A 27,725-nucleotide genomic window follows, 5' to 3' on the forward strand; every position below is an offset into this window, starting at 1 on the left:
CCAACAACTCATCATTCTTGGTGATGGGGTATCTATTATTGATAGTATTTTTGTTCAATGCATGGTAGTCCACACACATCTTGAGGGATTCATCCTTCTTCACCAACACTACCAAAGACGCAAAGAGACAAGAGTGGGGCTTGATCCATCCATTGTCGAGGTGTTCTTGGATTGTCTTCTCTATCTCATCCTTCAATTTCTTAGGGTAGTGGTAGGGCATGGTGATAACAAAGTTTGGCTCCTTCCTTTAATCGATGATGTGCTTGAAGCCTCAATGTGGGGATATGCTAAGTGGAATATCAGTGAAGACTAAACTGTGCTTATCCAATAGTGCATCAAGTTCTTCATCTTGGTAGTATGTTTGTTGCCCCTGTATAAGTTTTGTTGAGACCAAGCAATGCGCCGCCTAGATGACATCATGTCTAAAGATTGTTTCTATCTGATGGGCCAAGATTTCATTCGAGGTGCCACTGGGGAGAGAGAGAGAGAGAGAGAGAGAGAAAGAGAGAGAGAGAGAGAGAGAGAGAGAAATGATTATGGACGAACCACAAAGAGATAAGACACCACTAACTTTAAGGTCGCAAGCTTCCAAACAAGGGAATTTAGCTCATACATCCACGTGCAAGGACTCATAAAAGAAAGGCAAAAGCCTAAAGCCTACTAAGATTTCAAATCAACTAACTAAAGAGACCTCGATGTAAATGTCTCAACCACTAGTATCACGCTTGGAAAGCTATTGCAAGAGCACAAGTGATCATGTGGAAAGGGAAAGAGCATATGCCAAAGACAAAACAAGACTCCATATCTAATCCACTAGCAAAGCTATGAGAGCATGGAAGAGAGAACATGAATCCAACAGGCTAGCAAGTTGTGTTATGTTAGGTGACCCATGGGAGAAGAGAAGGAAAGGCTAGAAAGTTACGTTATGCTAATTTCACTCATCTTAAACAAAGAGGGAAGGAGAATCGATGGTCTAGCAAATTGTGTTATGCTAGACACTTCTACCTTGAAATGTTTGCACATGGGGGAGCTTCAACAATTTTGCGCTCAAGGGAAGCTTTCAAAAAATTTGCACATAGGGGCGGCTTACAGGATCAATCTTATGAAAAGCATTGTCTCTATGTGCTTCCATAAAGAGCAATTAGTTCTAAGAAAAGCATAGTTTCCTTTGGGATCAATAAGGTTGTATAATGTATAAGGATGTTGCATGTATGTGCCCCTACTTATGATGGTGACATAGGACCATGGAGGCATCATAAGGAAAGGAGAACAAGGATACCTACTTCCAACAACAAGGAGACATCCTTAAAACATGTGTTGGGACCTTAGCAAAGAGTGAAACTACTTGTTCACCAAAGAATAGATAATTGTGAAAGGAGATCCACAAGTGGGAAGAGACCCTTGAAAGGAAGAGATCTTGGTTACAAGACATCTAGCTTCAAGAGGAGTCTTTGAACAAAGACAACATCTTCAAGATAAAGAGGGGGAGGAGAACAAGGATGCACCCTTTTAAACCCCACTATTACTAGGTGAAAAATGTATCCTTGATGAAGGATAACACACTCTAAACCCCCAAGTAAGGGTATTTGTTTAGGCTACACATGTGCTTTGCAAGCAAGGAAAAACGTTGTAACACGAGATGCAAATTTCCTAAAAAGGAGAAGATCCTTACATAAAACAACTCCATGTGAGAAAGTATAACATGTGACAAACGAATACCACATCACCGAGCGAGTGTGAATCCTTAGAAAGGATTAAGAGTTTGAAAAATGAAACATTGTCCGCCAAGGGTGCAGGCAAGGACAAGATAACCCATTACAAACCCTGAGTGATAGATCTTTTATAATAGACATGCACTTTCAAGCAAGCATAAGATTGTAAACTTGAGATGTAAATCTCCTGAAAAAGAGAAAATCCATGCATAACACAAACAAATCCATGCAGAAAAGGACATCATATTATAGAAGAAACTAGTTATCAAAGGTATATTGAACCTTTTGGAAAGGAAGAGAGAATGAGGAAGGAGGATCAAGTATACACCCCCTCCCTATTGCTAGGTAAGGGAATATTTGGAAAAGGACAACACATTATGCACCCCAAGTGAAAAGGTCATTTATAATAGACATGTGCTTTCAAGCAAAGAAAAGGTTGTAAACTCGGGATGTAAATCTCCTGAAAAAAGATCCTTACATAAATAAATAATTTTACGCAAGAAAAGATATATGTTATAAAAGACACAACGAAGGGAGAAAATGTACCCTTCAGATAAATAGGAAAGTGAAATAGTAACCTTTTTCCCCAAGTGTGTAGAGAAGGAAAAAGAAGGACAATTATGTTGCTCACAAAGTATGATTGCGCCTAAAATTGCACCACCATAAATGACAATAAGCCCACAACAGATAGACTAGTTGTGATAACCCCTCAGATTATCCAATTCAACATCTTGCAAATGTTTCTATTTCGGCTTTGTTTTGTGAAGTTTTGCAATTTTAATAAATAAAATGAATAAGATGCGGAGCAAAAATAATATATAGAATTTTGCAATTTAAATACAAAGATTGGCAAAACAATGGCTGCAATATTATTGAATATTCAATGCATGATCAAATATGCTTTGTAACATCAACGTTCATACTTGGAATAATATAGAAGACTTTGGAAAAATCTGGAAATGATTATCAGCAATCAAGAATTCTCAGACTGATGTAAATGATCTAACAAATTTCAACGTCAAGACTACTAGGTGAATGCGTAATACTGCTGGAATAAATTCAGACTAATATTAAATGTCATATTGTTGATATCAGTTTTGTACCACTACATAACATATAGTGATTGAATACTTGACATGGAATATCAAACACTCAATCCCTCTCTTGAAAAGTAAATACTCATGAAGACATGAGAAAAACTCCAATGTTCCTTACACCTGTGGATACTAACTCAGTTATATTAATGTGATTTGCTGGTTAATCACGTAGGCGGCTTACGTTGTTCATTCAAAGATTGTCAAACTCTCGTTGTGATGATGATGATGTCTGGCTTTGTAAAGTATGAGTGCCAAATGATGTTGATGGCGATAATGATGGAGGGTATGTCTGCCAATGATGCTTCTTCTAACTTCCTTTCTTCTTAAATGAACTCCAACTACTAAACTACTTGCTGCCTTACTCCTACTCCTATGAATGGAAAGATTAGCAAATGGACAGAGATCAAATCTGATGAAAGCTTACCAGCAGCTCTACCTCCATAGATACAATGATTCAAGGGAAAAAAGACTAGATTACCACACAAGGCTTCCTAACAAGCCGCTAGGATGCTAGTGGCCTAGTTTATAGATCTCTATCAAACATCCACTAATATCACCATACAACTATCCATCTACTCTTACTCTTAACAACTTTCCTAAAATAAAATCTACTTTAACAACTTCAATGAAATTTAACTCTAACTATTGGAAGTAGAAACCATGCAATAACACCAAATGTTCTTAATCACCATGCAAGTCACAACAATGATAAAGAAGCAATTTTGATATTATCTAAGCAACAATTTTCTTCAACCCTTTACAAATGAGAGCAAATGGCCTTCTATAGGGGCCAGAATTACAACCAACAATAGAGATTAAGAGGCCAAATCAACGATCCATATTGAATCCCATAAACCCTAATTAGGGTTACCACCCCATCGACCAATGAGAAGACGCCACCTCATCAATGGATCAATAAAAAAAAGAAAAGTGGCAACCAATGAGAAGGCACCAAAACAGTAGCCAATCAGAATCGGACACCTATCCTACCCAAGAAGAAGGAGAATAAATTGAAATTGGATTAAATTGCAAAATCTCATTAATTTGGTTGAAATTTTGCCTAGAGGATTTTATAAATGTTAAAAGAAATTGGTGATTTGGAATTGAAAATTGATTTTGGCTTGCTAAATTCAATTTTAATGATATTTTAATTGTCAAAACATTATTAAATGAAAATTTTGATATCTCCTAGGCTTACCTTGTTTCTATTTTGCAATTTTTTATCAAAATTAACAATTAAATGGGCCAATTTCACTATAGGGCTAAGTAATTTTAATGTTGCATTTAAATCTAGGCCATTAATTAAGGGGCTAATTTAATTTTGTTTTCCCTTCAGGCAGGTCAGCCCACTTAGAGAGGCAAAAAAAATGGTATAAGAGGGGCTTCCCCCCCTCTTATTTCCTCGTTCATTTTTCCTCCTCCTCCTTGGATGTGTGATTTTCTTCTAAGGGAGGCGAATTTCTTGCTTGGACAATTTTTGGAGCAGATCTAATTTTTTCCAGCTTGGGCAATTTTTTTTAAAGTTTGATTTCTCCATCTTTGGCAACAATTTCGCCTTCCAGAATTGGGCGATTCTTTTTTGGTAAAGAGGCATTGTGATTTAAAGCCTATTTTTTGGCAAGTGTGGGTGATTTCAAGGAAGTCGAAATTCTAATTTTTGCTAGGGAATCATTATTTGCAAGGAGGATTGAAATTTCTAAAATCTGATCCAAACTTGAAGAGGAGTAGGTTATTGGTAAAGGCAGATTTAAGATAAAATTCTATTCATTTTTAGAGGTGAAGATTGGTTTTAAAGGCGGATTCTATTCCTTGTTCTTGCTTGGTTTGTTCCCTTATCTTCTTCTTGCACTTTTCATCCACCACTTCACCATTCCATTGATAGGCTGAAGTTGGGAGATATAAGTGTAGATTTCATGATAAGACATTCGAAGAGGCAGAAATAAGCTAGAGCACCCTATGTTTGAAGTTGGGAGATATAAATGTAGTCCATCCTAAGGTAACGAAGAGGCAAAAATAAGTGGTAGTCTCACCCCTAGGATTGAAGTTTGGAGATTGATAAGTGTAAAGATAGGACTTGGAGAGGCAGAAATAAGCTAGATTCCATCGATAGAAAGAAGGTTGGAGATTGATAAGTGCAGTCCATATCATTTTAAATGAAGAGGCAGAAATAAATGTTTAGGATGGTACATGTTAGTGCAAGCAAGAACCCAAAAGGAACAAATACCAAAAAAGACAAAGAAGACATGATGCCTAAAACCACCTTCTTCTCGAAAGTGAGGCGAATAAGCGATACCAACGTTGGTACAGTGAACATGATACAGTTGAAGGAAAAATTGAAGGGAGGACAATCCCCCATGGCAAAGAAGATCTACAAGACCGGAATTGTACATGTGGCGGCTTTCCCTCCTACCTTGCCTTGTCCGGAATTGGTAATAGAATATTCATCCCGGTTTGATATTAAACCGTGACCAAGTCCATCATTTTTGATGAAGGGAAGAGAGTGTTTGACATTTCGTATCAAGTATTCAATCGATATATGTTATGTAGTGGTACAAAACTGACATCAACACATATAAGCTCTTGTATATAGCTGCTTAGCAAAGAAAGCCCTTCCTTAGAAATATGGGTGAGACGTTGGACTGTCGTTGCAATTTGATGCTTGAAATTTTGTATAAATGGCAAACAATGATGAATATTTAGGTCTACAATTAATGAACCTTCAAAAACCTTCAAATACTTGACGTATTTCTCCAATTGAAGCACCAATAGAACTCCTATATGAAGTCCTCCAAAGCAATAATTCGATTGATATCTCACAACCTCAAGACCGCAAAAAAAAGTGAAGATTAAACAATCTCCAATACTCCGGTACCGCTAACACCCTTGTTTCGATTGCACAAACTCCAAAACAACCAAATTTGCAAAGACAAATGATGCCTTTCTATACTTTTCAACAAGAGGTTGATCCACTTAGGCATTTTAAATCATTTAATTATATCCTTTTGTTGCTTTCGATCTTTACTTAGTAAATACCTTTATTTTTCCTCAATATGCGCACCCAAGACAAAGTCTCATTAAATGCCTTTTTAGTATCGTATAAATGATATAACATGTTCTCACATTTACTTTATAGGTTACTTTAATTATTGGACCCATAAATTATAATCAATTAATGCACTTTTCAATCACTTAAATTGAGGGTCATGGCACTATTGTACATAAAGCAACTTTATAACCTTATAATTCACATATAATGATTAATTATAGATAAAGTCACCTTTTTTTAATAATTAACTAATATAACTCGCACCAATATCATTATTTCACTAAGTCAACAATAAAAAAGGTATGACCATTGCCTATACCATGTATCCAGGTGCCCTATCAAAAAAGTAACTCGGCAAATATGACTTACTATAAATAGTTAGCCCCTAAATATCTAGTCAAGCCAATGGTGCCAAGGATCAAAACTACAAACATAGCTCGTTAAAGTGCTCTACTATAAATAGTAATCCTAACTTTTCCTGAAATAGTCACTTACGATCAATAGCAAGTGTGCCAAATTGAACCAAATGAAGAGTAGTTATGAACACTCTGTTGTTTAGTGTGGAGCCTGATCAGTCCCCAAGTGGGAGATTGTTAGATTGTGGTGACTGATTGGGTCGTGGCCAACGTTGTAGCCGACATATGGCCGACATGTTGTAACCCTAAAACGGATAAAATACTTGTATAAAAGGGTTTAGGGTTAGGTATTTTCATTATGTTGTTATGCGAAATTGTTTCTTGCGGCGGTATTGAGCTGTAAGGGATTACAGATTGTAATCAGGTTGTAATCACTAGATTGTAATAATATTGGACTTGCAGTTTGGTGGACGTAGCTCAGGGATTGGGTGAACCACGTTAAATCTTGGTGCCTTGTGTTCATTTCTGTGCGATCTATTATTTTCTATTATTGGTTATATTTGCATGTTGTTTTTATTTCTGTCTGTGGTTTATCCTAACAAGTGGTATCAGAGCCTAATTGTTTTTCAATTATCCTCTGTAGGAAAGTTTCACAGTTGAGTGGGAGTCTCATGGTTGAGTGGAAGCAATGGCAAATAAGGGTAAGCTGAGGGTTGATAGGTTTAATGGGTGGAACTTCCAGTTATGGAAGATGCAAATGGAAGACTATCTATATCAGAAGGATTTATGGAAGCCGTTGGAAGGCAGAGCCAAGAATCAGGGAACTATGTCAAATGATGAATGGGATCTTTTGGATAGAAAGGCACTTGGAAGCATTTGATTATGCCTAGCACCATCGGTGGCATTTAATATTACAAAAGCAAAGACGACAAAAGAGTTGATGAAAACCCTAGCGACACTGTATGAAAAGCCCTCCGCTTCAAACAAGGTATTTCTCATGAAACGTTTATTTAATATGAAAATGGCAGAAGGTGGATCTGTTGCAGATCATTTAAATGAGTTTAATACTATTACTAGTCAATTATCTTCTGTGGGTATCAATTTTGATGAAGAAATTAGGGCTCTCTTGATTTTGTGTTCTTTACCTGAAAGCTGGAATGGCTTGGTAATGGCGATGAGTAATTCTATTCCTAGATCTAGTACCCTAAAATGTGAAGATGTGATCGGTGTTGTTTTGAGTGAGGAAACTCGTAGGAAATCCTCAGGTGGATCTACATCAGGAAGTGCCTTGAATGCACAAAGCAGGGGTAGAACGACTGAGAGAGGAAGTAACTCTAGAAATCGTGGAAAATCAAGAGGAAAGTCAAAAGGGAAGAGGTCTCAATCGAGAGGACCAAACGAATGCTGGTACTGTGGGAAACCAGGGCACAAAAAGAAAGATTGCTGGAATCGAAAGAAAAATGAAGGAGATAAATCAGATGGAGACAAGGAGGCAAATGTGGTAAGTAACAAATCCGAAGAGGATGCTTTGCTTCTGTCTTTAGAAAGTGTTGATGATTCATGGGTTTTAGATTCTGGTGCTTCATTTCACGCTACACCTCATAGAGGTTATTTCATTGATTATGTCCAAGGGGATTTTGGGCTTGTTTATTTGGGGGATAATGAACCCTATCAAATTGTTGGAAAGGGAAAAATTAAGATTAAGTTGCAGAATGGGAATCATTGGCTACTACATGAGGTAAGACATGTTCCAAGGCTGAGTAGGAATTTAATTTCAGCGAGGCAACTCGGTGATGAGGGTTGTGTAGTTACTTTTAATGATAAAAATTGGAAGGTTTCAAAAGGTTCCCTTGTAGTAGCAAAAGGTGTGAAAGTGTGAAAGTAGGCACCTTATATCTTTGTACAAGTCATATTGTTTCTTCTACTTTGATTGTTTCAGAGAAAAATGAATGTTCAGGAACAATTGCTGCAATTGAGCAGCGAGAACAAATAGCTGCTGTAGATTCTGATACAGCGCTGTGGCACAACAAACTTGGGCACATTAGTGAGAAAGGTATGAAAGTACTTCATTCAAATAAAGTTTTACCAGGTCTAAAATGTGTTAATATGGATTTTTGTGAAAGTTGTGTGTATGGAAAACAAAAGAGAGTGAGTTTTGTAAAGACTGGGAAGGAAAACAAAAAGGAGAAATTGGAGCTTGTGCATACAGATGTATGGGGACCAGCTCAGGTATCTTCCCTTGGTGGCTCTCATTATTATGTTACATTTATTGATGATGCAACTAGAAAAGTATGGGTTTATTTCCTTAGACAGAAATTTGATGTATTTCAAACTTCTAAGAAATGGAAATGCTTGGTTGAAAATGAGACTGGTAAGAAATTAAAATGCCTCAGATCTGATAATGGTGGTGAGTATTGCAGTCATGAATTTGAAGATTATTGCTCCACTAATGGTATTCGTAGACAAAAAACTGTTCCAAGGACTCCACAAGAAAATGGAGTGGTTGAACGCATGAACAGGACTATAATGGAGCGCGCAAGGAGCATGAGGTTGCATGTTGGGTTGCCCTTACACATGTGGGTGGAGGCTATCAATACTGCAGTATATTTGATTAATAGAGGTCCCTCTACTCCTTTGGGCTATGGTATTCCAGAGGAGGCATGGACTGGTAAGAAGGTGAGTTATTCTTTTCTTAAGACCTTCGATTGTGAAGCTTTTTCTCATATAGACTCTGAAAATAGAACCAAGCTAGAAGCTAAATTAAAGAAATGTATCTTTGTTGGATATGGCATTAATGAATTTGGTTATAGGCTTTGGGATTTTGAAAATCATAAAATTGTTAGAAGTCGGGATGTCATATTCAATGAGAAAGTTTTGTACAAAGATCTGTTGCAGCAACATGAGAAGAAAGAAGATGATTATGTAGTGTTGGATGATACTCCAAAAGCTGATGTTCCAGCCATTCCTCATGATGTGGAACAATTGCAACAACAAATACCACACACACCGGTGAATGTTAGACGGTCAACGAGGCAAATTAGACCTCCACAAAGATTTTCTCCCTCTTTGTATTTTATTTTACTTACTGATGCTGGTGAACCTGAAAGTTATGATGAAACTGTGTAGGTGGATACTAAGATTCAATGGGAGTCTACAATGAAAGATGAAATGGACTCTTTGTTGAAGAATAAGACATGGGATCTATGCAAGTTGTCTGTAGGTAAAAAGGCTTTACAGAATAAGTGGGTTTACAGGTTGAAAGAAGAGGAAGGAGGTCAAAAAAGATTTAAGGCCAGGTTAGTTGTAAAAGGCTTTACACAGAAAAAGGGAATTGATTTTGATGAGATATTTTCTCCTGTTGTTAAAATGACTTCTATTCGTACTGTTTTAAGTCTTGTGGCTACTGAAGATTTGCATTTATAGCAGTTGGATGTTAAAACAACCTTTCTTCATGGTGATTTGGGTGAAGAAATATATATGGCTCAGCCATAGGGTTTTGAGGTCAAAGGTAAGGAGCATAGTAACGAGAATCGCCCAAAAATCGCCTAAATCGGCGATTCCGCAACCCGATTCATCCTGCGCGATTTTTTTTGAATCGTGAATCAGTATCGCCGATTTCTGGGCCATGAATCGCCAATTCAGGCGATTCATATAAAAATCGCCAAAATCGCCTTAAAAAATCGGCTATGAATCGCCCGCGGTATGTAAAAAGGGAAGTTGAAATTTTTTTAAAAATCACTTGTTTTTTTCACTTTGTTTTTGACCTATTCTCTTTGTTATAACCCTAAAGGGCCTTCTATTTGTGAAGCATGAGTAGAAGAGAGGAAAAGTGAGAGAGAAGAAGAGAAAAGAAAAGCCATAGGTTTCCAACCGGCAAGAAGGAGGAGCACCAAAGAGATCAGCAGGCCATTTGGGGAGCCCATCAATTGCTTTGGGAGCATTAAGGAGCCAATATCAACACTCCTCAACTCATTTGCAAGAGGTAAGTGCTTATTTTTTTCTTGCATGTTAGTGTATTATGCATTTTTTGTTTAATTTTTAGTGTATTATGCGTTTTTTGTTAAATTTCTATAGTTTTCAAGAATTTTAGTGTAAATCTTGAATGTTCTTTATTTTTACTAAGTTGCAAGCTAGGGTTTGTTGTTTTCTAATTTTTATTAGCTTCAAACTTTGATATTTTACATAAAAAAATTTATTGCAGCAGCCTTTGCTCTCATTTTTCGCAAATTCCAATAGGTAAAAAAGATGAATGTTGGAAATATAATGAAGAGTTTCCTAGAAGAACCAAATATCAAACAAAATGCATGTTTTGTAAAGAAAAAATAACTTCCAGGGGTATTTATAGATTGAAATTCCACATTGCTGTTATACCTGGACATGATGTTACAGTTTGCACTCACCAAACTCCTGAGGCAAAACGCACTTGCTTAATGGCATTAGAAAAAATTGAAAAAGACAAAGCAAATAGGAAAATGCAAGTTGAAGGGTTAAGGGGTATTGGCTCCCATGTTCCCGCATCCGCAGCCGCATCCACATTTGCATCTGCATCAGCTTCCGCATCCGTAGGTTGTGTTGGAGAGGGTTCTTCTAGGCCTCCTTTTTATCCTAGTTCTTCTGCTTGTGCTAGTGCTAGTGCTAGTCGGTCACATACTGAGACAGAGTCCCACACCAACCTATTGCAGCCTAGAGTGCGGAAAAACAAAATGGATAGTTACTTTGTGCCCCGCACTACTCCTGGTTCCCAACCCACGCTTGAGGGCATGGGTTTGAACAAGGAGATTCACGATGCTGCCAGAAAAGAGATCTGCAAATTTTAGTACTTTTGCAACATTCCATTTATTGCAGCCAGGTAATTGATTCTTTTTTCTTTGTTTTCTTTAAAGCTAAAATTAAAAGTAAAAGTAAAACTTTAATTATATCTACTTGTTTTATAATTCAAGTCTTTGACATCTAAACTTTTATTTGTGACAGGGCTCCTTATTGGCAGAATATGATAGATGCGGTTGCTATTTGTGGTCCGGGGTTTAAAGCCCCAACTGAGGCTGAGTTGAGCGGATACCTCCTGGATGAGATGGTAGAGGACATGAGGGTTGACCTCGAGGAGAACCGAAAGGAATGGATTGCAAAGGGTTGCACCATCATGACTAATGGTTGAACCGATAGGAAAAATAGAACACTCCTCAATTTTCTTGTATCCTGTGGAGGTGATTGATCATTCTACTTTCCTACATACATTGTAAATTTTGATTTGTTGAATGCTAATTCGTTAATGATCCATTTAATATTATAATTCGTTGTTTTGTTACTTGTAGGATATACCATGTTCATAAAATCCACTGATGCTTCCGCACATGTGAAAAATGCCACATATTTATGTGAGGCTATTGAGGAAGTTATAGCAGAGGTGGGAGAACAAAATGTGATCCAGGTGGTGACGGATAATGCAGCAAATTATGTTGCAGCAGGTAAACTTTTAACTTTGCAAGTTTTGAAAATAAATTTATTTGAATTTTGAAATTTGAGTTTCTAATTGACTTAAAATTGTTGTAGGTAAACTTTTGATGGAGAGGCACCCCACCATATTTTGGTCCCCTTGTGCGGCACACTGCATTGACCTCATGTTGGAGGAAATTGGCAAACTTGAGTTTGTCAAGTCATGTGTGGAAAGGGCAAAAAACATATGCAAATTCATTTATAATCATGCATTTGTCCTTAGCACAATGAGGAAGTACACAAAAGGCAAGGAGTTAGCTCGCCCAGGTATCACGAGGTTTGCCTCGAATTTCATCACCTTGCAGTCTTTGTTGACATCAAGGGATGGATTGAGGAGCATGTTTGTTGGGCAGGAGTGGATTTGCTCTTCCTATGCTACGACCACTATAGGGTTAGATGTGGCGGATTGCATATTTGATGAGGATGGTTTTTGGAAACCCGCTAGAGAAATCCTTAAGGTAAATTTATTGCAATTTAACATTTAGTATTTTTCTTTTACTTTAAGTTATATTATTTTATATTTAAGTTTTGACTCAAATTTTTTGTTTTACTTTATATGTAGGTCACTGAGCCCCTTGTAGCTTTGCTACAAACTACTGATGGGGAGAAGCCCTCTATGGGCTACATTTATGAGGGCATGGATAGGGCCAAGGAGGCCATCAGAGCCCAATATGCAGGAGTGCAGGAGAGGTATGGCCCTATTTGGGACATCATCGATAGGAGATGGCAGAATCAGCTCCATCGACCGATCCAGGCAACAGCTTACTATCTGAATCCGGCATTTCGTTTCCGTCCTGAGTTCAAAGCGGATGCGGAGGTTCTCACTGGCTTATACACAGTAATTCAGAGATTGAGTAGCGATGAAAATAGCGCTGCTGCGATTGTTGAGCTAGACCAGTTCAACAATAAGGAGGGGCCACTTTTCTCTAGCAGGATGGCCATAAATGCTTAGACAACACTACAGCCAAGTAAAAATTAAATAATATATTCAATGTTCATGAATCTAGATTCTAAACTTAAAGTTGATTATATAATGCATTAATTTTAGAGTTGTAATCTATAAATGAGACTAATTGTTTTTGTTTTTTCCTTATTTCAGATAGATGGTGGCAAATGTTTGGGGCCACAACCCCAAACCTTCAAAAAATTGCCATCCGCATTCTAAGTCAGCCGAGCAGCGCTTCTGGATGTGAGCGCAGTTGGTCCATGTTCGAGCACATCCACTCGAAGAGGAGAAATAGGTTGACAGTGCAGAGGTTGAATGATCTTGTCTTTGTTCATTACAACCTTCGTCTTAGGATCAGACAGATTTTGGGCGCTGACTCCTCTCCGATCATTCTAGAGGAGATTGATCCAGAATCAGAGTGGATCACAGAGACCGTGGACCCAGTGTTCACTGAGGAAGACCGCGTGTGGGTTGACCAAGTGGATGTAGAGGCTAAGGCTGTGGCCAGGGCAGAGGAGGCAGCTAGAGCACGTTCAGGCATTGGTAGACGCACACGCGCACGCACAGACGCAGGCCCTAGCGACGTTATTCATGAGCCCATTGCCCATGTAGGGGACATGGCTTGGCGGTCCTCTAGGACCTATCTTACACGCCTTTCTCATAGGCAAACTGGATACTCAGAGGCTGAGGTTGAGGCTGCAGCAGAGCTAGAGGATGATGATGAGGATGATGAGGCTTGAGCTGGAGCCTTGTTTTTATATTTTGTTTACACTGTATAGATATTGATAATTTGATAGTGATACTGAATCACTGATAGACATGTTTCAAACTTTCATGGATCTTCATCTTAGATTTATACATACATTTATGATTTGATGTCTTATAGATCTTCATGATTTCATCTTACTGATTCTATGATTTGAATCATTATGATCATTTGATTTTTATTTACTTCAGCTAGCATACAATTTACATTTTAGTACATAATGATAACATAGTTACGTATGTGATGGATTTTATGTTTCATGTTTATGTATGTTAGATTCTATTTGATGATGTTATAGTGTTTTTAAGTTATATTCAATAAAGAGTGCATGAAATAAGTCTTAAATTGTTAAAATCTTTACATTTAAAGGGTTTTTTCAAATTTGCCGATTCATCGCCGATTCACCAGCGATTCACCCCCGATTCACGATTCGATTCGGCCGTGCCGATTCCGATACGATTCCGATTCACGTTACTATGGTAAGGAGAACTTAGTGTGCAAATTGAAGAAAAGTTTATATGGCTTGAAGCAAGCACCTCGGCAATGGTATCTGAAATTTGACAGGTTTATGCATGAGCATGGCTATGACAGGTGTCATTCAGATTATTGTGTTTATTTTAAGAGGTTGGATGATGATAGCTACATTATTTTATGTTTATATGTTGATGATATGTTTGTAGCTGGGTCGAACATGGATCATATTAAGGGGCTAAAACGCCAGTTAGCACATGCATTTGCTATGAAGGATTTGGGGGCAGCAAAACAAATCCTTGGTATGAAGATTTGCAGAGACAGGAAGAACAGAACATTGACGCTATCTCAGGCTGATTATGTTGAGAAGGTGTTGCAACATTTCTCTATGGAGAATGCTAAAGCTGTCAGCACACCTTTACCTGGTCATTTGAAGTTGACTAAGGAGATGTGTCCTAAGACACAGGAAGAGGAGGATAAGATGTCCAAGGTACCCTATGCTTTAGCTGTAGGAAGCTTGATGTATGCTATGGTATGCACTAGGCCAAATATTGCACATGCAATGGGAGTCGTTAGCAAGTATATGAGTCATCCAAGATTTAAGCATTGGAATGCTGTCAAGTGGATTCTCAGATATTTGAGAGGAACATCCAATAAGTGTTTACACTTTGGGGGCTCTACTACTGATTTACAGGGCTATGTTGACTCAAATTTGGCAAGGGATATTGATACCAAGCGAAGTACTACAAGTTATGTCTTTACTGTTGGTGGGGCAGCCATGAGCTGGGTTTCTAGGTTACAGAAGATTAATGCTCTATCCACTACAGAGGCAGAGTATGTTGCTGCTACAGAGGCAACCAAGGAGATGATATGGCTTCAGTTCTTCTTGGAAGAATTTGGACATCCTCAGAAGGATAATTATTTGTTCACAGAGAGTCAGAGTGCCATTCATCTTGCAAAGAATTCAGCTCTGCATTCTAAGACCAAACACATACAGTTGCGGTACCATTTCATTCGGTCAGTTTTGGAGGATGGACAGTTAAAGCTGGAGAAGATACATACAAATGACAATCCAACAGATATGTTGACAAAGGTTGTAACAAGGGAGAAGCTGAACTCCTCTTCAGCTTCGGTTGGTTTTTTAGACTGAACATGAATAAAACAATAGCAGAGTCCAGGGTGGTTTGATTCAGTGGGAGCCTCATGTGGTAGTGGTATTGCTACAGGATCAGTCTCCAAGTGGGAGATTGTTGTTTAGTGTGGAGCCTGATCAGTCCCCAAGTGGGAGATTGTTAGATTGTGGTGACTAATTGGGCCGTGGCCGACTTTGTAGCCAACATATGGCTGACATGTTATAACCCTAAAACAGATAAAATACTTGTATAAAAGGGTTTAGGGTTAGGTATTTTCATTATGTTGTGATGCGAAATTGCTTCTTGCGGCGGTATTGAGCTGTAAGGGATTACGGATTGCAATCAAGTTGTAATCACTGGATTGTAATAATATTATACTTGCAATTTGGTGGACATAGCCCAGGGATTGGGTGAACCACGTTAAATCTTGGTGCCTTTTGTTCATTTCTGTGTGATCTATTATTTTCTATTATTGGTTATATTTGCACGTAGTTTTTATTTCTGTCTGTGGTTTATCCTAACACACTCTTGACCTTTGAAATAGGAATAAGCTTCCTGTAATGCCAACTGAGACCCTCTAACCATCAATCTTAGCCTACGAGGGCCAATAATAGGCTAATCCAACCATAAAAAATATCATCCCAAAAAGGAGACATTACACTAGCAATGTCACATACTAAGGAGCAACATAATAGGAACCTAGATGTTATTTAGAATGATCATGACAAAGTTGTCATTCATTGTTACATGTCATTTGAATGATATCACAATTAATGATTTCTTGAATTTTGAACTTCAAACAATAACGTTCATTAGTCTTATGGCCAAGAATTTGATAATTCATAAAAACGGAAGAATTATCTCATTTGTGTAATTAAAGAAGAGTAATCAAGTTGGCATTGAGAAACTCAAACAAAATATTCTCTTGTTGTGATGAGAAATTAGGAGAAGAATTTATAGATTAATAGGACAAACGAGAAGGTTGGAAACCTAGAGTTTCCCTGGGAAAATGTGATATAGATTTCTCATGGGTCTCAATGCTTTGTTGCACACGTCCTATACTATGTCATCATCAAGGTTTGGAATATCAAATAGATAAGGATCACTCTTAGGTGGAATCAAACTGAAATTTAAAGAGGCCCAATCAATATCCATACGTGTTAAAAGGGATCCGAGTCTCAAATTCAAGGATTTTGATTTCACTACGAAAGGTCGGTGTGAATTTTAAAGTTCCCAAATCATCATCTTGAAAGGTTGATGGTGTGCTTGTTTGTACTGGAGAAAGAATTGAAGAAGGTGAAATTGGATAGTGTTGACTTCATTAGGATCCTTATGTGCTAATGTTGGATTGTAGAAGGGAGGACATCAAGGATATTATTCTCTTGGGGATTTTATTGAATGTGTATGGTACTATACGATAATCGGGTTGTGTATCACCCTTTACAACAATCATTGATTTGTTTTTTAGGATATTTTGAATGGTATTGACTTGATTAGGTCTTTTATGCTCAAAAGGTTTACAAGGAATAAAAGAGTATCAATCCTTTTCTTCTAAGGCATTTTCATGAAGCACTTTAGGAGGGACAAAAATAATTCACGAATGCTTCATATCTAGAGGGGAGAAGATTGAAATGGATAGGAAGGGAAGTGTCACTAAGGGAAATGTCAATCATGTCATACTTTTCCACCACAAAATCATCCTCTTGTATAAAGGTACTCTCATGGGGGAGGTTCAATCAAGAGAAATCAACATCATTCTCCAATTCTTCATCCCAACGAGGAAGATCATTGAGGGATGTTTTAAAAGTACCTTCCTACATCAATATGTTGTCATGAAGGAGAATAAATTTGGGAGAGAAATCATTGATTGGTTTATAAAGGGGATTGACATATACCCTAAATCTTTCTTGAATATTAGTCAACTTTTGGCAAAAAGATAGTTTAGGGGGTAGAGATGAAGACTTAGTAGAAATGAAGTAATCAAGGATTCATGCATCGTATCAAAGTCTTCGCTACTAGATGGAGCATCAAAGACATAAAACTTTGTACAAGGAAATCAAAGATTTTGTAATGCAACAAGCTAATTTGATGAAATAAAGCATAAAAGGAACTAATCTAACACACATAACAATGCATGAAAGGAAAATACTTTTGAATTTTTATTGTTTTGAAACATTAAAATACAATATATTAAATGAAGGATGACGAATAGACAATTTTTATGTCTTTTTAATCAATGAATGCAAAAATAAGACTAAAACTAAATGCACAAAATGAAATACAAACAAATCAAATTTAAGCACCAAATAGAAGTGGAAATGTTATGGGTTGGGTTCACCAAAATGTATAACATGAAATGGGAAGCAATGCAAAAATGGTACATTACTCCACCTTTTCAAATTCCACACTCAAAGGGAAAATGTCCCAATAGGCTCAGGTAGATCCTAAGCACAGAATGGATCAATGATCCTGGAAATAGTTGTAATTGCAAATCTGAAACCTATCAACTGTAGCTGGTCTTGAGAATGAATTTCAGCCTATTTTGGTGGGAACAAAATGTCTTGCATGTTATATTCCTGGGAAGATGCATGTTATGTTCCTAGTGATTCTCACAAAATTAGTTGCAGTTCCTCCATCAGATCTTGTACTTCCTGTATTTGGTCTGATAACTGCACCACCTATTCTTGCACACAAAAAACAAGGAATCAACCTTGAAATGAAATGAAAGTATATTGACATGACTCCTATAGCAGAGGCTAGACCTATGAAATGATGTATCTCATACCTTGGCAACGCAAATGCTTCTTTAAATGTGATCAAATATGTTGATGCAATAGCTTTGACTTAGCATAAAAACCAAAAAGGAAATCATGAAAGAAAAAAACCTTATGGAATGAAGTTGCAGTTTGCCACAATGATTGATTGAGAAATAAGAAAGAAGACTTCAAAGAAAAAGTAATGTGCATCTCCTTCCTTGATAGAAAAGTCCTTTGCTTAGGCCTTCGTTGAGGGAAATAGGCTAGATCTATAGAGAAGAGCACCTTGAATGCTTGAGAAGAATGCTTAAAACTTGAATGCTTGACAGCTCTTGATCTTAAATACTTAATTCACCTATAGCTTGCAAATCATGAACTCCTTATTGATAATTGATAATGGATTCCAAAATGGGGAGAGATGGGGTGTTTTCATACCTCTCAAAACATCTCAGGGGTTAAAACTCAACCAGGCCAACTCTAAATCCTAATCCTCCACTAAATCACGGAGACATGGCCATAGTTTGAATTTGGGCTTAAACTCCAGGGAACATAAGTCTTGGACATTGTGTTCCCAGGAACATAATGTATTGGACGTTGTGTTCCCAGGAACATAATGTATTGGACGTTATGTTTCACCCAATTAGGGCCCAAATTTGCACAATGGGTCCTAGGGAACCAAGGGATATCAGATTAGGAAGTACAACCAGTTTCAAGGTCCGAATAAAACACTAAGACTGCAAATGGTAATGTAGGGCCTAGGTTTCGAGGAAAAATAGAGGACATTTTAAAATAAGGGATAACCTCAAATTTGAACAAGATTCAAAGGATAAAGGGCCCATATTTGAATTTAGGTGTCCAATACGTGTCATATGAGGTCCTACAATAGAAAATACACTAAAGTGGGTGCAAATTAGTCCTTAAATTGTACACTAAGGGCATACAATTTAGGATGGTACAGATGTCATTTCCATTTTCTATTTTTTTTATAATTTAAAAATAGGCAATCAAATTTGATATTAAATTCCAATGTGCAATGCCAATGCCTTGTAAGTGGAGTGTTAATGATCAAAACCCATAAGATACCAGATCGAACAATTTTACCTAAGGAAAAAATTGTAACCCATTAAAATCCTACTAGACTCCCAATACATACTTCTAACCAAGGATACTAATGAACCCTTGGTTGAAAGTTGAAACTACAGTCATAAATTAATACTTCATAGTTCCTTTTATATTTTACTTCTAGGAACCTTCATATTTCATAGTTCAAATTAAATTTTACCTCTAGTGTATTTTAACATGGTTTCTCAGTTACAACCTTCTAACAGTAAGGAATAGAATTGTGTAAAAAGACTCGGACAAATCATGTTGCTCATCCAGCAATCCAGCCAACAGTTCTGTAGCAGTCAAAGCAGAAAAAGCCAATACCATTGCAGAAACAGTTAAAATTTTGAAAACAATGACTCAATTTTGGGTTCAGAGGAAATTTTCAGAGACGAACTTGACAATCTTGATCCCAGATGCATAAGTCAATCAGCAATTATCCTTCTTGATAGATCGAAAGGTTCCAGAGGAAGGAAAAACAACAAGCAAGTCAGAGAATCAAGAGCAAATGAAAAGGGCATCATCAACCTTCTAGATTTCTGAAAAAAAACGAGGAATACAAAGCCTCCCTTGGTAAGCAATGAAAACTTTTACACGGAACGTCAGGGGATAAACATCCCCTGACAAAAATAACTTGGTGAAAAGAGCCATTATCAAATCAAATCTTGACATCATTCTCCTGCAAGAGACCAAGCTTAATGGTGACAAAGCACTCGAATTTCTAAATGGCTGCACTACATGAGATGGTCTGTTCCAGGATACTAAAGGTGTTTCAGGTGGATTAGGCATTATGTGGAATCCTTGTACAGTCAGTGCCACTCCATTGGCTTCTCATGACAACTGGATGGCATGTCACATCTCACACCCAAAATCCAAATTAGATTTTCCCATCTTCAATATATACGGTCCCTCCAAGACAGAAGAAAAGACTCGGGTTTGGTTCGACATCACCTCTTTCATTTACACTCTCAATAAAGGTAGCATTATACTAAGTGGAGATTTTAATGCTCTCCTTGACTTAGATGGAAAAGAGGGAGGACTTAGAAAAAGCTCCAAAGTCATGGAGGACTTCAGAGATTTCATTTCTACTATAAAAGTCATGGATGTCATCCCCAAAGATAGATTATTCACCTGGATTAAAAAAAGATTAAACTTCTCTAGAGATTGGAAAGATTCTTCATTGGTGAAGATTAGATCTCTGGATCTTTTTCCATCTCCACTTCCATTATGCCACAAGTTGGTTCAGATCACCTTCCTTTACTTCAGTTGGATCAGGATTCTTTCAATATTAAGAGCTTCTTCAAATTTCACAGCATATGGTGGAGAGACCCAGAATTTCTCTCTCTTTTAAAAGCCTGGTGGTCAGAAAGGAAATTCTCAGGCTCCCCAAGCTTCATATTCACCAAAAAGATGCGTCATTTAAAGGACAGAATCAAAGTCTGGAACAAATATTCTTTCAAAAATATCGTTGCAGAAAAACTCAGGATAGAAGAACTTGAATCTCTACAATCTAAGGTCATGATTTCAGGTATGACCAGCACTGAATTTGAGCATGAGAAAAACCTTAAAAAGCAGTATTCAGAAATTTTCCAAAGAGAGGCAATCTACTGGAGGGATAAGTCAAGAGAAATGTGGATCTCTGAAGGTGATCTCAACACTAAATTCTTTGTGCCTCAACTAAAGCTCACAGATCCTTTAACAAAATTAATGCTATGAAAGATGGTTATGACAATTGGAAAATGTCAGACAAGGAGATTTCAAAGGCAGCCATTGATTACTTCTCTAATCTGCTTGGTAGCCCAACACATCTCTCTTCCAAAATCAACCTCTCAAAAACTTTGGATGCTCACATCTCTCACGAAGACAATCTCATGCTCATGCAACCCTTCTCATTGGAGGAAATTAAACAAGCCATTTTTTCTTTGCATCCTCATTAAGCCCCTAGGCCGGACAGCATGACAGCAGATTTTGTTTCAAAACTGCTGGGAGTCCATGGGCAAAGACATCCTTGATCTTATTGAAGATTTCAGGAAGCATACAAAGTTTGTAAAAAAAATTATCACACTCTGATTGCTTTGATTCCCAAGAAGCAAGCCTCTGAAACCATGAATGACTTTCAGCCTATTGCTCTTTGCAATACCTTATACAAGATTATTTCAAAGGCTTCTTCAAACAGGCTCAAAAAGGTTCTCCCCAATCTCATTTCAGAGCATCAAAATGGTTTCACACCTGGTAGAGAAATCTTGAACAGCATTATCTATGTTTCAGAAATATCATACACAGTGAAGAAGGGAAAAAAAAGAGGTATGCTATTAAACTTTATGTCTCCAAAGCTTTCGATAGAGTTATATGGACTTTTCTTGCCAATACTTTAAAAACGTATGGCTTTAACAATCATTGGATAGAGAGCTTTGTTTTCTGCATCTCCACGGTTTTCCATTCTTGTCAATGGTAATGTATGTGGTTCTTCAATGCTTGCAATGGTTTGAGGCAAGGAGATCCTCTCTCTTCCTCTCTCTTTGCCCTAATGGCAGAAGTTTTGGATAAAGCCATCAATCAAAACTGCAGGGAAGGGTTATGGAAAGGTATAACTATCCATCCAAATGTAGAGCCTGCCTCACACTCCCAATTTGCAGATTATACACTGCTATTTGGGGAGGCCTCGCTGAGACAAGCTTCCATCATGAACAAAGTACTGGAAGATTATTCTTTGGTTTCAGGACAAATCATGAACAAAAGATAAATTCCAAATATACTTCTTGAACATTGTCATATGTGATATGTTGTAGCTAGGTTCCACGTCACATTCTCATCATGTAGCTTCTTGAACTTTTTTATTATTAATAAAGGGCGCTATCGCCACAGTGATAGCAGTTATCTTTAAAAAAAAATTAAGGGTGAGGTCCTATTAAGGAGGCTTCTATTTCAAAGGAGTGTTCCATGAAATGAATGAAACTTGTTACATGCTTAATTAGAATCTCTTTCGGAAAATGGCAGCCCCTACTTTTTAGGGCTGCAAATTTGAGCTGATAGAAAATGGTGTAGAAATTGCCTCACCTGTTAGGCTTTTTCCTGCCACTCATCATTCATCTCAAATTTTAGAACTTGTATCAATTGTTATTTTATTTATTTTATTTATTTTATTTATTTTACTCACATGAATTGAATATGCTAAATAACGAAATATATAAGACAAGTGAACTTTCATAAATTTAGTTGCTTAAAATTCGAAACTCCAAATGTACCACAAAATAGAAAATAAACAATCCTTAAAAGCTCAGTAACACTCACTAAAATCTTGTGGAAAGCCCTCTGCACAAAACCCAGCCTAAGCCTAAGATACTCATACACTGCCTTTCATTTTCATCAAGCAAGATTTAAATAAAGAAATTCAATATACTCTGCTCTGTTTTTTGCGTAGAATAGCAATGTGGACAAACGCAAGGATACCTAACAATTTGTTTGATCAGAGCAGGGGAAAATTTGGCCATCTTCATCCCCCATTTGACTGCCCGCGTAGCCTCCCGCTTTTTCTCATTTCTGCTTTTCTTTGTAGCGGATTTCTGCAACTCCTTTTCCTCCTCCTCCTTATTAGCTTCCAAGAGATCTGAACTCTGAATCTCCAATGCACCGATTGCTCTCTCATGAACGTACCGTTTTAAAAGGGATAATCTGAGATTACAGTTCTGCCCCAAATAAAATGCAGGTGGTCTGCTTATTTTAGCTGGGCTGTGAAGTATGGCAGAGTGAGATGGAACGAGAAGCAGCCACCGGCAGAATCTAGATGATACGAGACCCTGAGCCATTGGAGTCTTCGTTACATGATTCAGTACATTATCCCCGGGCAAACTAATACAAATTTGAAGATAGATAGATAGGGGAGAGGACCCATTACTTAACATGTTCCAATAGTTGTGATAGGAGTTGTTCATTTAATACCTACACTTATTGACTTAATGTTCAATTTTTTTTTTTGACAACATTGTACCGACACTTGCAACTTTAAAGTTGTTAGCACAATGCAAACTACCCAAAATTAAATAAAATGTACCATTAGTTATAAAAATTAATCAATGATGTGATGCCACATCAGCTATTCAACTATGGGTACTCTTTATGCACGACCATTAGTCTCACTTTTTTTTGGTTGTTTTGGACTTGGCAAAAAGCATGCTGATGTGGCATCATAACGGGTGACGTGGACTTGAAACTTTCGTTATAAGTAGACGACTCGCCAAGTAAGCTACTGTAAAAAATTGGGAGCAATTTCAAATTTTTAAGTAGGGTTTTGATAAGCGCGAAGTTAAGGTGTTCAAGTACTGGGTCCTCTCCCCTAGATGAGATTTTAACGTCCACCTTGCTGATAAATAGCCTATGGAACACTATACCCATTATATCGACTTCGGTTCGCTTTCCGTGAAGGTTTCTCAATGTTCTTTTTGTTGAATAGGTTGTACCATGAGTTGTCAGATAGGATATCCACAAATTTGACTCTGTTGTCCTTGTATGCCTCACATTCCAAAATGAAGTGTTGTTCAGTTTCTACCTTCCCAGAATTGCAAAACAAGCAAATTCTCCTTTTCCAAAGTTCTTTTGGTCACTTCCACCATCTAGTCTTGCATCGAAGTTATTGGGAGTTGGTCCTTAGTTGTACAATGAGTGTCTTAGCTCTCCACGGTATTATGGCCTCTATATACTCCTTTTGGCAGTGATCATATGTGGGGTTGAACTCGCTGATGTAGTAAGCTTTTTTTCTACTAAGCCCCTTTCCCTAGTTTCTCTTATGAAATATCTTCATAACAAAAACTTTTATTAGCAAACACATGTTGAAATGGATATCTCATTTGCTCATCCACTTGATGTTTTGTTGCATCTAGGTCCTTTTACATTTACCCAAAGTATCCTCAAAGACCATTTTAGGCCATCTAGTTGCCTCCATCTTTTCAATTTTTTTAAGATAGCTAATGAGGTGAGCCATAGCGTGAGCCTCAATAGATATCACTCTCACTTCACAAAACATGATATCAGAGGGGACCGTGCATTTGATTTTAAACTTGTTGGTAATCCAACACTTTTGTATCATCTCGGTTTGTCTCCATCGTAAGTCTGAAATGTTGTTGGCCCATATTTTACAGTCATAAAGAACCACCGATAGCACAAGAAGCCCAAACAAAGTTTGATTAGTTTTCCAATCCCAAACCTCAGCATCACAACACCTCTATTGCAAAGTATAAAGTGCCTTCCAACCTCCCAAAACTCTTTTCTCTCTACAGCCATCCCAGCTTAGATTTTTGTTGAAGTCAATCCCAAGGTATTTATATTCTGCTACCTCCTCTAGAATGTTGCTCTTAAAATAGAATTTATGTTGATGTTGTTATTTGCTTTTTGAAAAGATCATAACTTTAGTTATATTGATATTAACTTGCATACCAACCATTTTGCAAAAGTGCTCAAGCGATAGTAAATGTTCTTGCAAACCATATGCAGATTTGGCAACCAAAATGAGATCGCTCGAATATAGGAGCAGTCATATCATAAACTCACCTAATTGGATACCTTCACTATTTTGCATTTCTAACCATTCTTCAAGTTTGTCAATGTATATGCAAAATAGAGTTGGTGGAAGCAGACAACCTTGCTTGACTCCAACATCACTCCTAAAACACTCTGAGATGCCTTTTGAAGTTATAATTTTAGCTCTAACTTCTTCATACATCTTATGAATAGCAGCTCTAAGATTTTTAGGAATACCAAATTCTTCCATCCTGGCCCAAAGCTTGTCTCTAGGGACAATATTAAAAGCCTTTTTAAAAAACTACCTATTTGTAATGCTCATCAACCAATCTTGCTTATAATTAGTTGATAAGAAGATGTTATAAATTTAAAATATAATAATAATAATAATTCTTCGTAAAAATTGTTGTGTTTGTATCAAATATATTAAGTAGGAATTTGTAAAGGAAATGAGATTTTATTTTTTATGCAATTATCGGAGGTAGGAATTTGTAAAGGTTATAAGATTTTATTTTTTATGTATTTATCGAAGGCAAGAATTTGTAAAGGGTATAAGATTTTATGTTTTATGTATTTATCAAGTCTTTTTTTAGAAATGATTGTGTTTCTATTTAAATATATTTATATAGGATTCATTTTTGGGATAAATGGATAATAAATATAGATATGAAGTTTGGATAAAGTGTGTTCATAAGTTAATTTAAGATTATTCAATAAAAAGTAAATTAGGATAGTTATAGTGGACTAATATAAGCAAAATAAAAACCCACTATTAATAAAACAGCTCACTTCCTGAAATATCCCATATATGTAGGTGGTAATAGAGGAAGAGGACAAATTTATCCCGATGGAAGCAAGAGGGAGGGACTTTTCTATTATAGCAATAACTTTAAAGAATCCTTTCTTTTACCCTACCAACTCGATTTTGTTACCCCAACCAATAGACATGCATGAGTCATTTCACAGATCTAATCCCTTCAAATAGTAGGGGCTCCTCGGCCTACAGGGAGTCTTTATTCTTTGGATTGACCTTCCTTAATATAGTCATTCATAAATTTCATAAGATTACTTTATTCATATATTTATTATAAACAATGTACATTTATGTCTTATGCGCGTGTGTGTGTGTGTGTGTGTGTGTGTGTGTGTGTGTGTGTGTGTGTGTGTGTGTGTGTGTGTGTGTGTGTGTTTGGGTGATAGATCTCTTTTTTATATACTACAGACATTCCTATATAGCTTAATCTTCCTTTCTAGCATCACCCTTTCAATGCAACTCGAGATTATTTCAAGGCTTCTAAAATGTAGTAGTTTGTCCCTTTATTTGTCTTTGTATAGGTATTGCATAATGTTAGGTATTATCACAATGTGCTTCTTGAATCCTATGATAATTATGATTCATCTTTTTCTACTATGAATTGCATGTCTACTAACATCTTGCAAACAAAACCATTTTATTGTCCTCAAGACAACCCACCTTAGAGTTGATTAAAAAGAAATTTCACCATCACCAAAAGTTGTACAAATATAGATCCTTAAAAATGATCTCAAGTTTTGGCAAAATGTTGAGATTCTTATTAATAATGGTAGCAAAATCTTGTAGGTATTCTTGATCTACTTATACAAAGTTTTCCAATGGAAAATAGACTACAGAATGTGTTTCAATGTACTAAGTTGTTTATCTAGAATTAGTTAGCTGATGTGAAAGGAATTGGCTCTACAAAAGCATGAAGTAATTGTCTAATATTCAACACGATATGCGATAGCATGGAAGGTGAACATTGACTTGTATACCCAACTCCTTTGGTTGTCCAATTTGTTATGTTATTTTCTCATTCAACTAATTATATTGTGATTGAAGCCTTTTTAACTATTGTCATTATGAATCATATGTGTTGCTCATAATCCCACATCTTAAAAATATGTGTAGCAATTATTGGGTTTTAGATGTCTTCAACCTTGTAAATACATGTAACTAATCATTCCTAATAATGTTTTTAGTTCACCATATGGGAAGTCTCAATAATCATATATTTACCAAGAGTGAATTACTAATTGACTTTCACTAGATAGGTATAAGGATAATGGTAAAATGGTAAAGGTGATCTTTCTAGGCGTCTACATTGGGAATCTACTAATTTGGGATGATCTAACATCAACCATAAGTTTTAAGAGCATCTATGATACTTATGATACGTCATAAAATTTTATGATAGATATGATAAGATTTATGACATAATCTTTATATCTTTGTCCCTAGGTACCAGTGGATGAAATATGTCTTATGGTAGTTGTAAGAGGCTTTTTTTTTACATTAAATCAATGATTCCAGCATAGGTGTTATGGGGGATTTCAATTTTAGATGTCCTTCTATATTGTTCTATTGCTTTTCCATAAAATAGAAAGCTTGAAGTGAAGTTTCATCAAGTTTATTCAAGTTTTTCTTTGAAAGGATTACACTATTAAATCCAAGATTGGAGAAGATTTTAAACTTTTATATTTTTTATGCTAATCATGTGTTGTTGTTGATACAACACATTCCTCATTCTTGGTGGAGATTTTTGTTAAATGTTTTCTCTAGGTAAACACAAAGTTATGTGTTCATTTTTATGGTTTTTATTTTCATTATTATATCTAACATCTCCATTTGGTAAATAGTATTAGATATTATTCATAATATATTTCAAGCTTCTTCTATTGTTTTCCAACACTTCATTTTTAACAAAATCTAGTTCTTTATGTTATTCATTTGAATCTATTATGGCATGGTGATTGTAGACAGTGTATATATTATTTATATAAAGTAGAGATATCATTGTCAGTGTTATATAATTTCTCTACTTATCAAATTATTCCTTGGTATGTATTTGAATCGCTTGTATTTGGTCTATATTTTATGCCTCATATTTTTAAAATCTCTAATCTTTTATATATAGAAGCTAATGTCATAGAATAACTTCTTCAAGTCTCTCACAAATAACCTCCATCTTAGGAACCTGATAATTAAGAGATATGCTACATAAAACTAGAAAATGGCATTTGCAAAACCATGAGATAAAACCACCCAAAAAGTGGTATCTAGATTATTTTCAATCAAAGATAGCCTATGATATTATAAAGCAAACACCAACATGTTAATTCACCCTTACAACTATTTAATATGTCTAACAACTTTTCATATCTTTCAGTCTAGGAGACCCAACTTACAAAGGCCACAACTTTTGATTTCAAAGTTAGAGGAACAAACTATTTGACTAATTTGAAATCTTGTGAAGTACTATATATAACTTAATATGTCTAATGGCCACTTTTTAGCCTTAAAATAACATCTAAG

At 36.5% G+C, this 27,725-nt stretch overlaps 1 protein-coding gene across 1 annotated transcript in view; it reads right to left on the bottom strand.

Moving 5' to 3' along the window:
* The window catches only part of LOC149537136 (kinesin-like protein), a 100,834-nt gene extending 78,054 nt beyond the window's left edge, over positions 1 to 22,780 (bottom strand). Inside the window, exon 1 of the mRNA XM_089807203.1 lies at positions 22,331 to 22,780. Within this exon, the coding sequence (XP_089663329.1) occupies positions 22,331 to 22,686 (356 nt within the window). The 5' untranslated portion in view covers positions 22,687 to 22,780. The remainder of the gene's footprint in view (positions 1 to 22,330) is intronic.
* Positions 22,781 to 27,725: the final 4,945 nt, after the last annotated feature.

The sequence above is a fragment of the Cupressus sempervirens genome, chromosome 10, assembly GCF_028749045.1.
Source record: "Cupressus sempervirens isolate cs-2001-9-10 chromosome 10, ASM2874904v1, whole genome shotgun sequence".
In the NCBI taxonomy this organism is placed as follows: domain Eukaryota; kingdom Viridiplantae; phylum Streptophyta; class Pinopsida; order Cupressales; family Cupressaceae; genus Cupressus; species Cupressus sempervirens.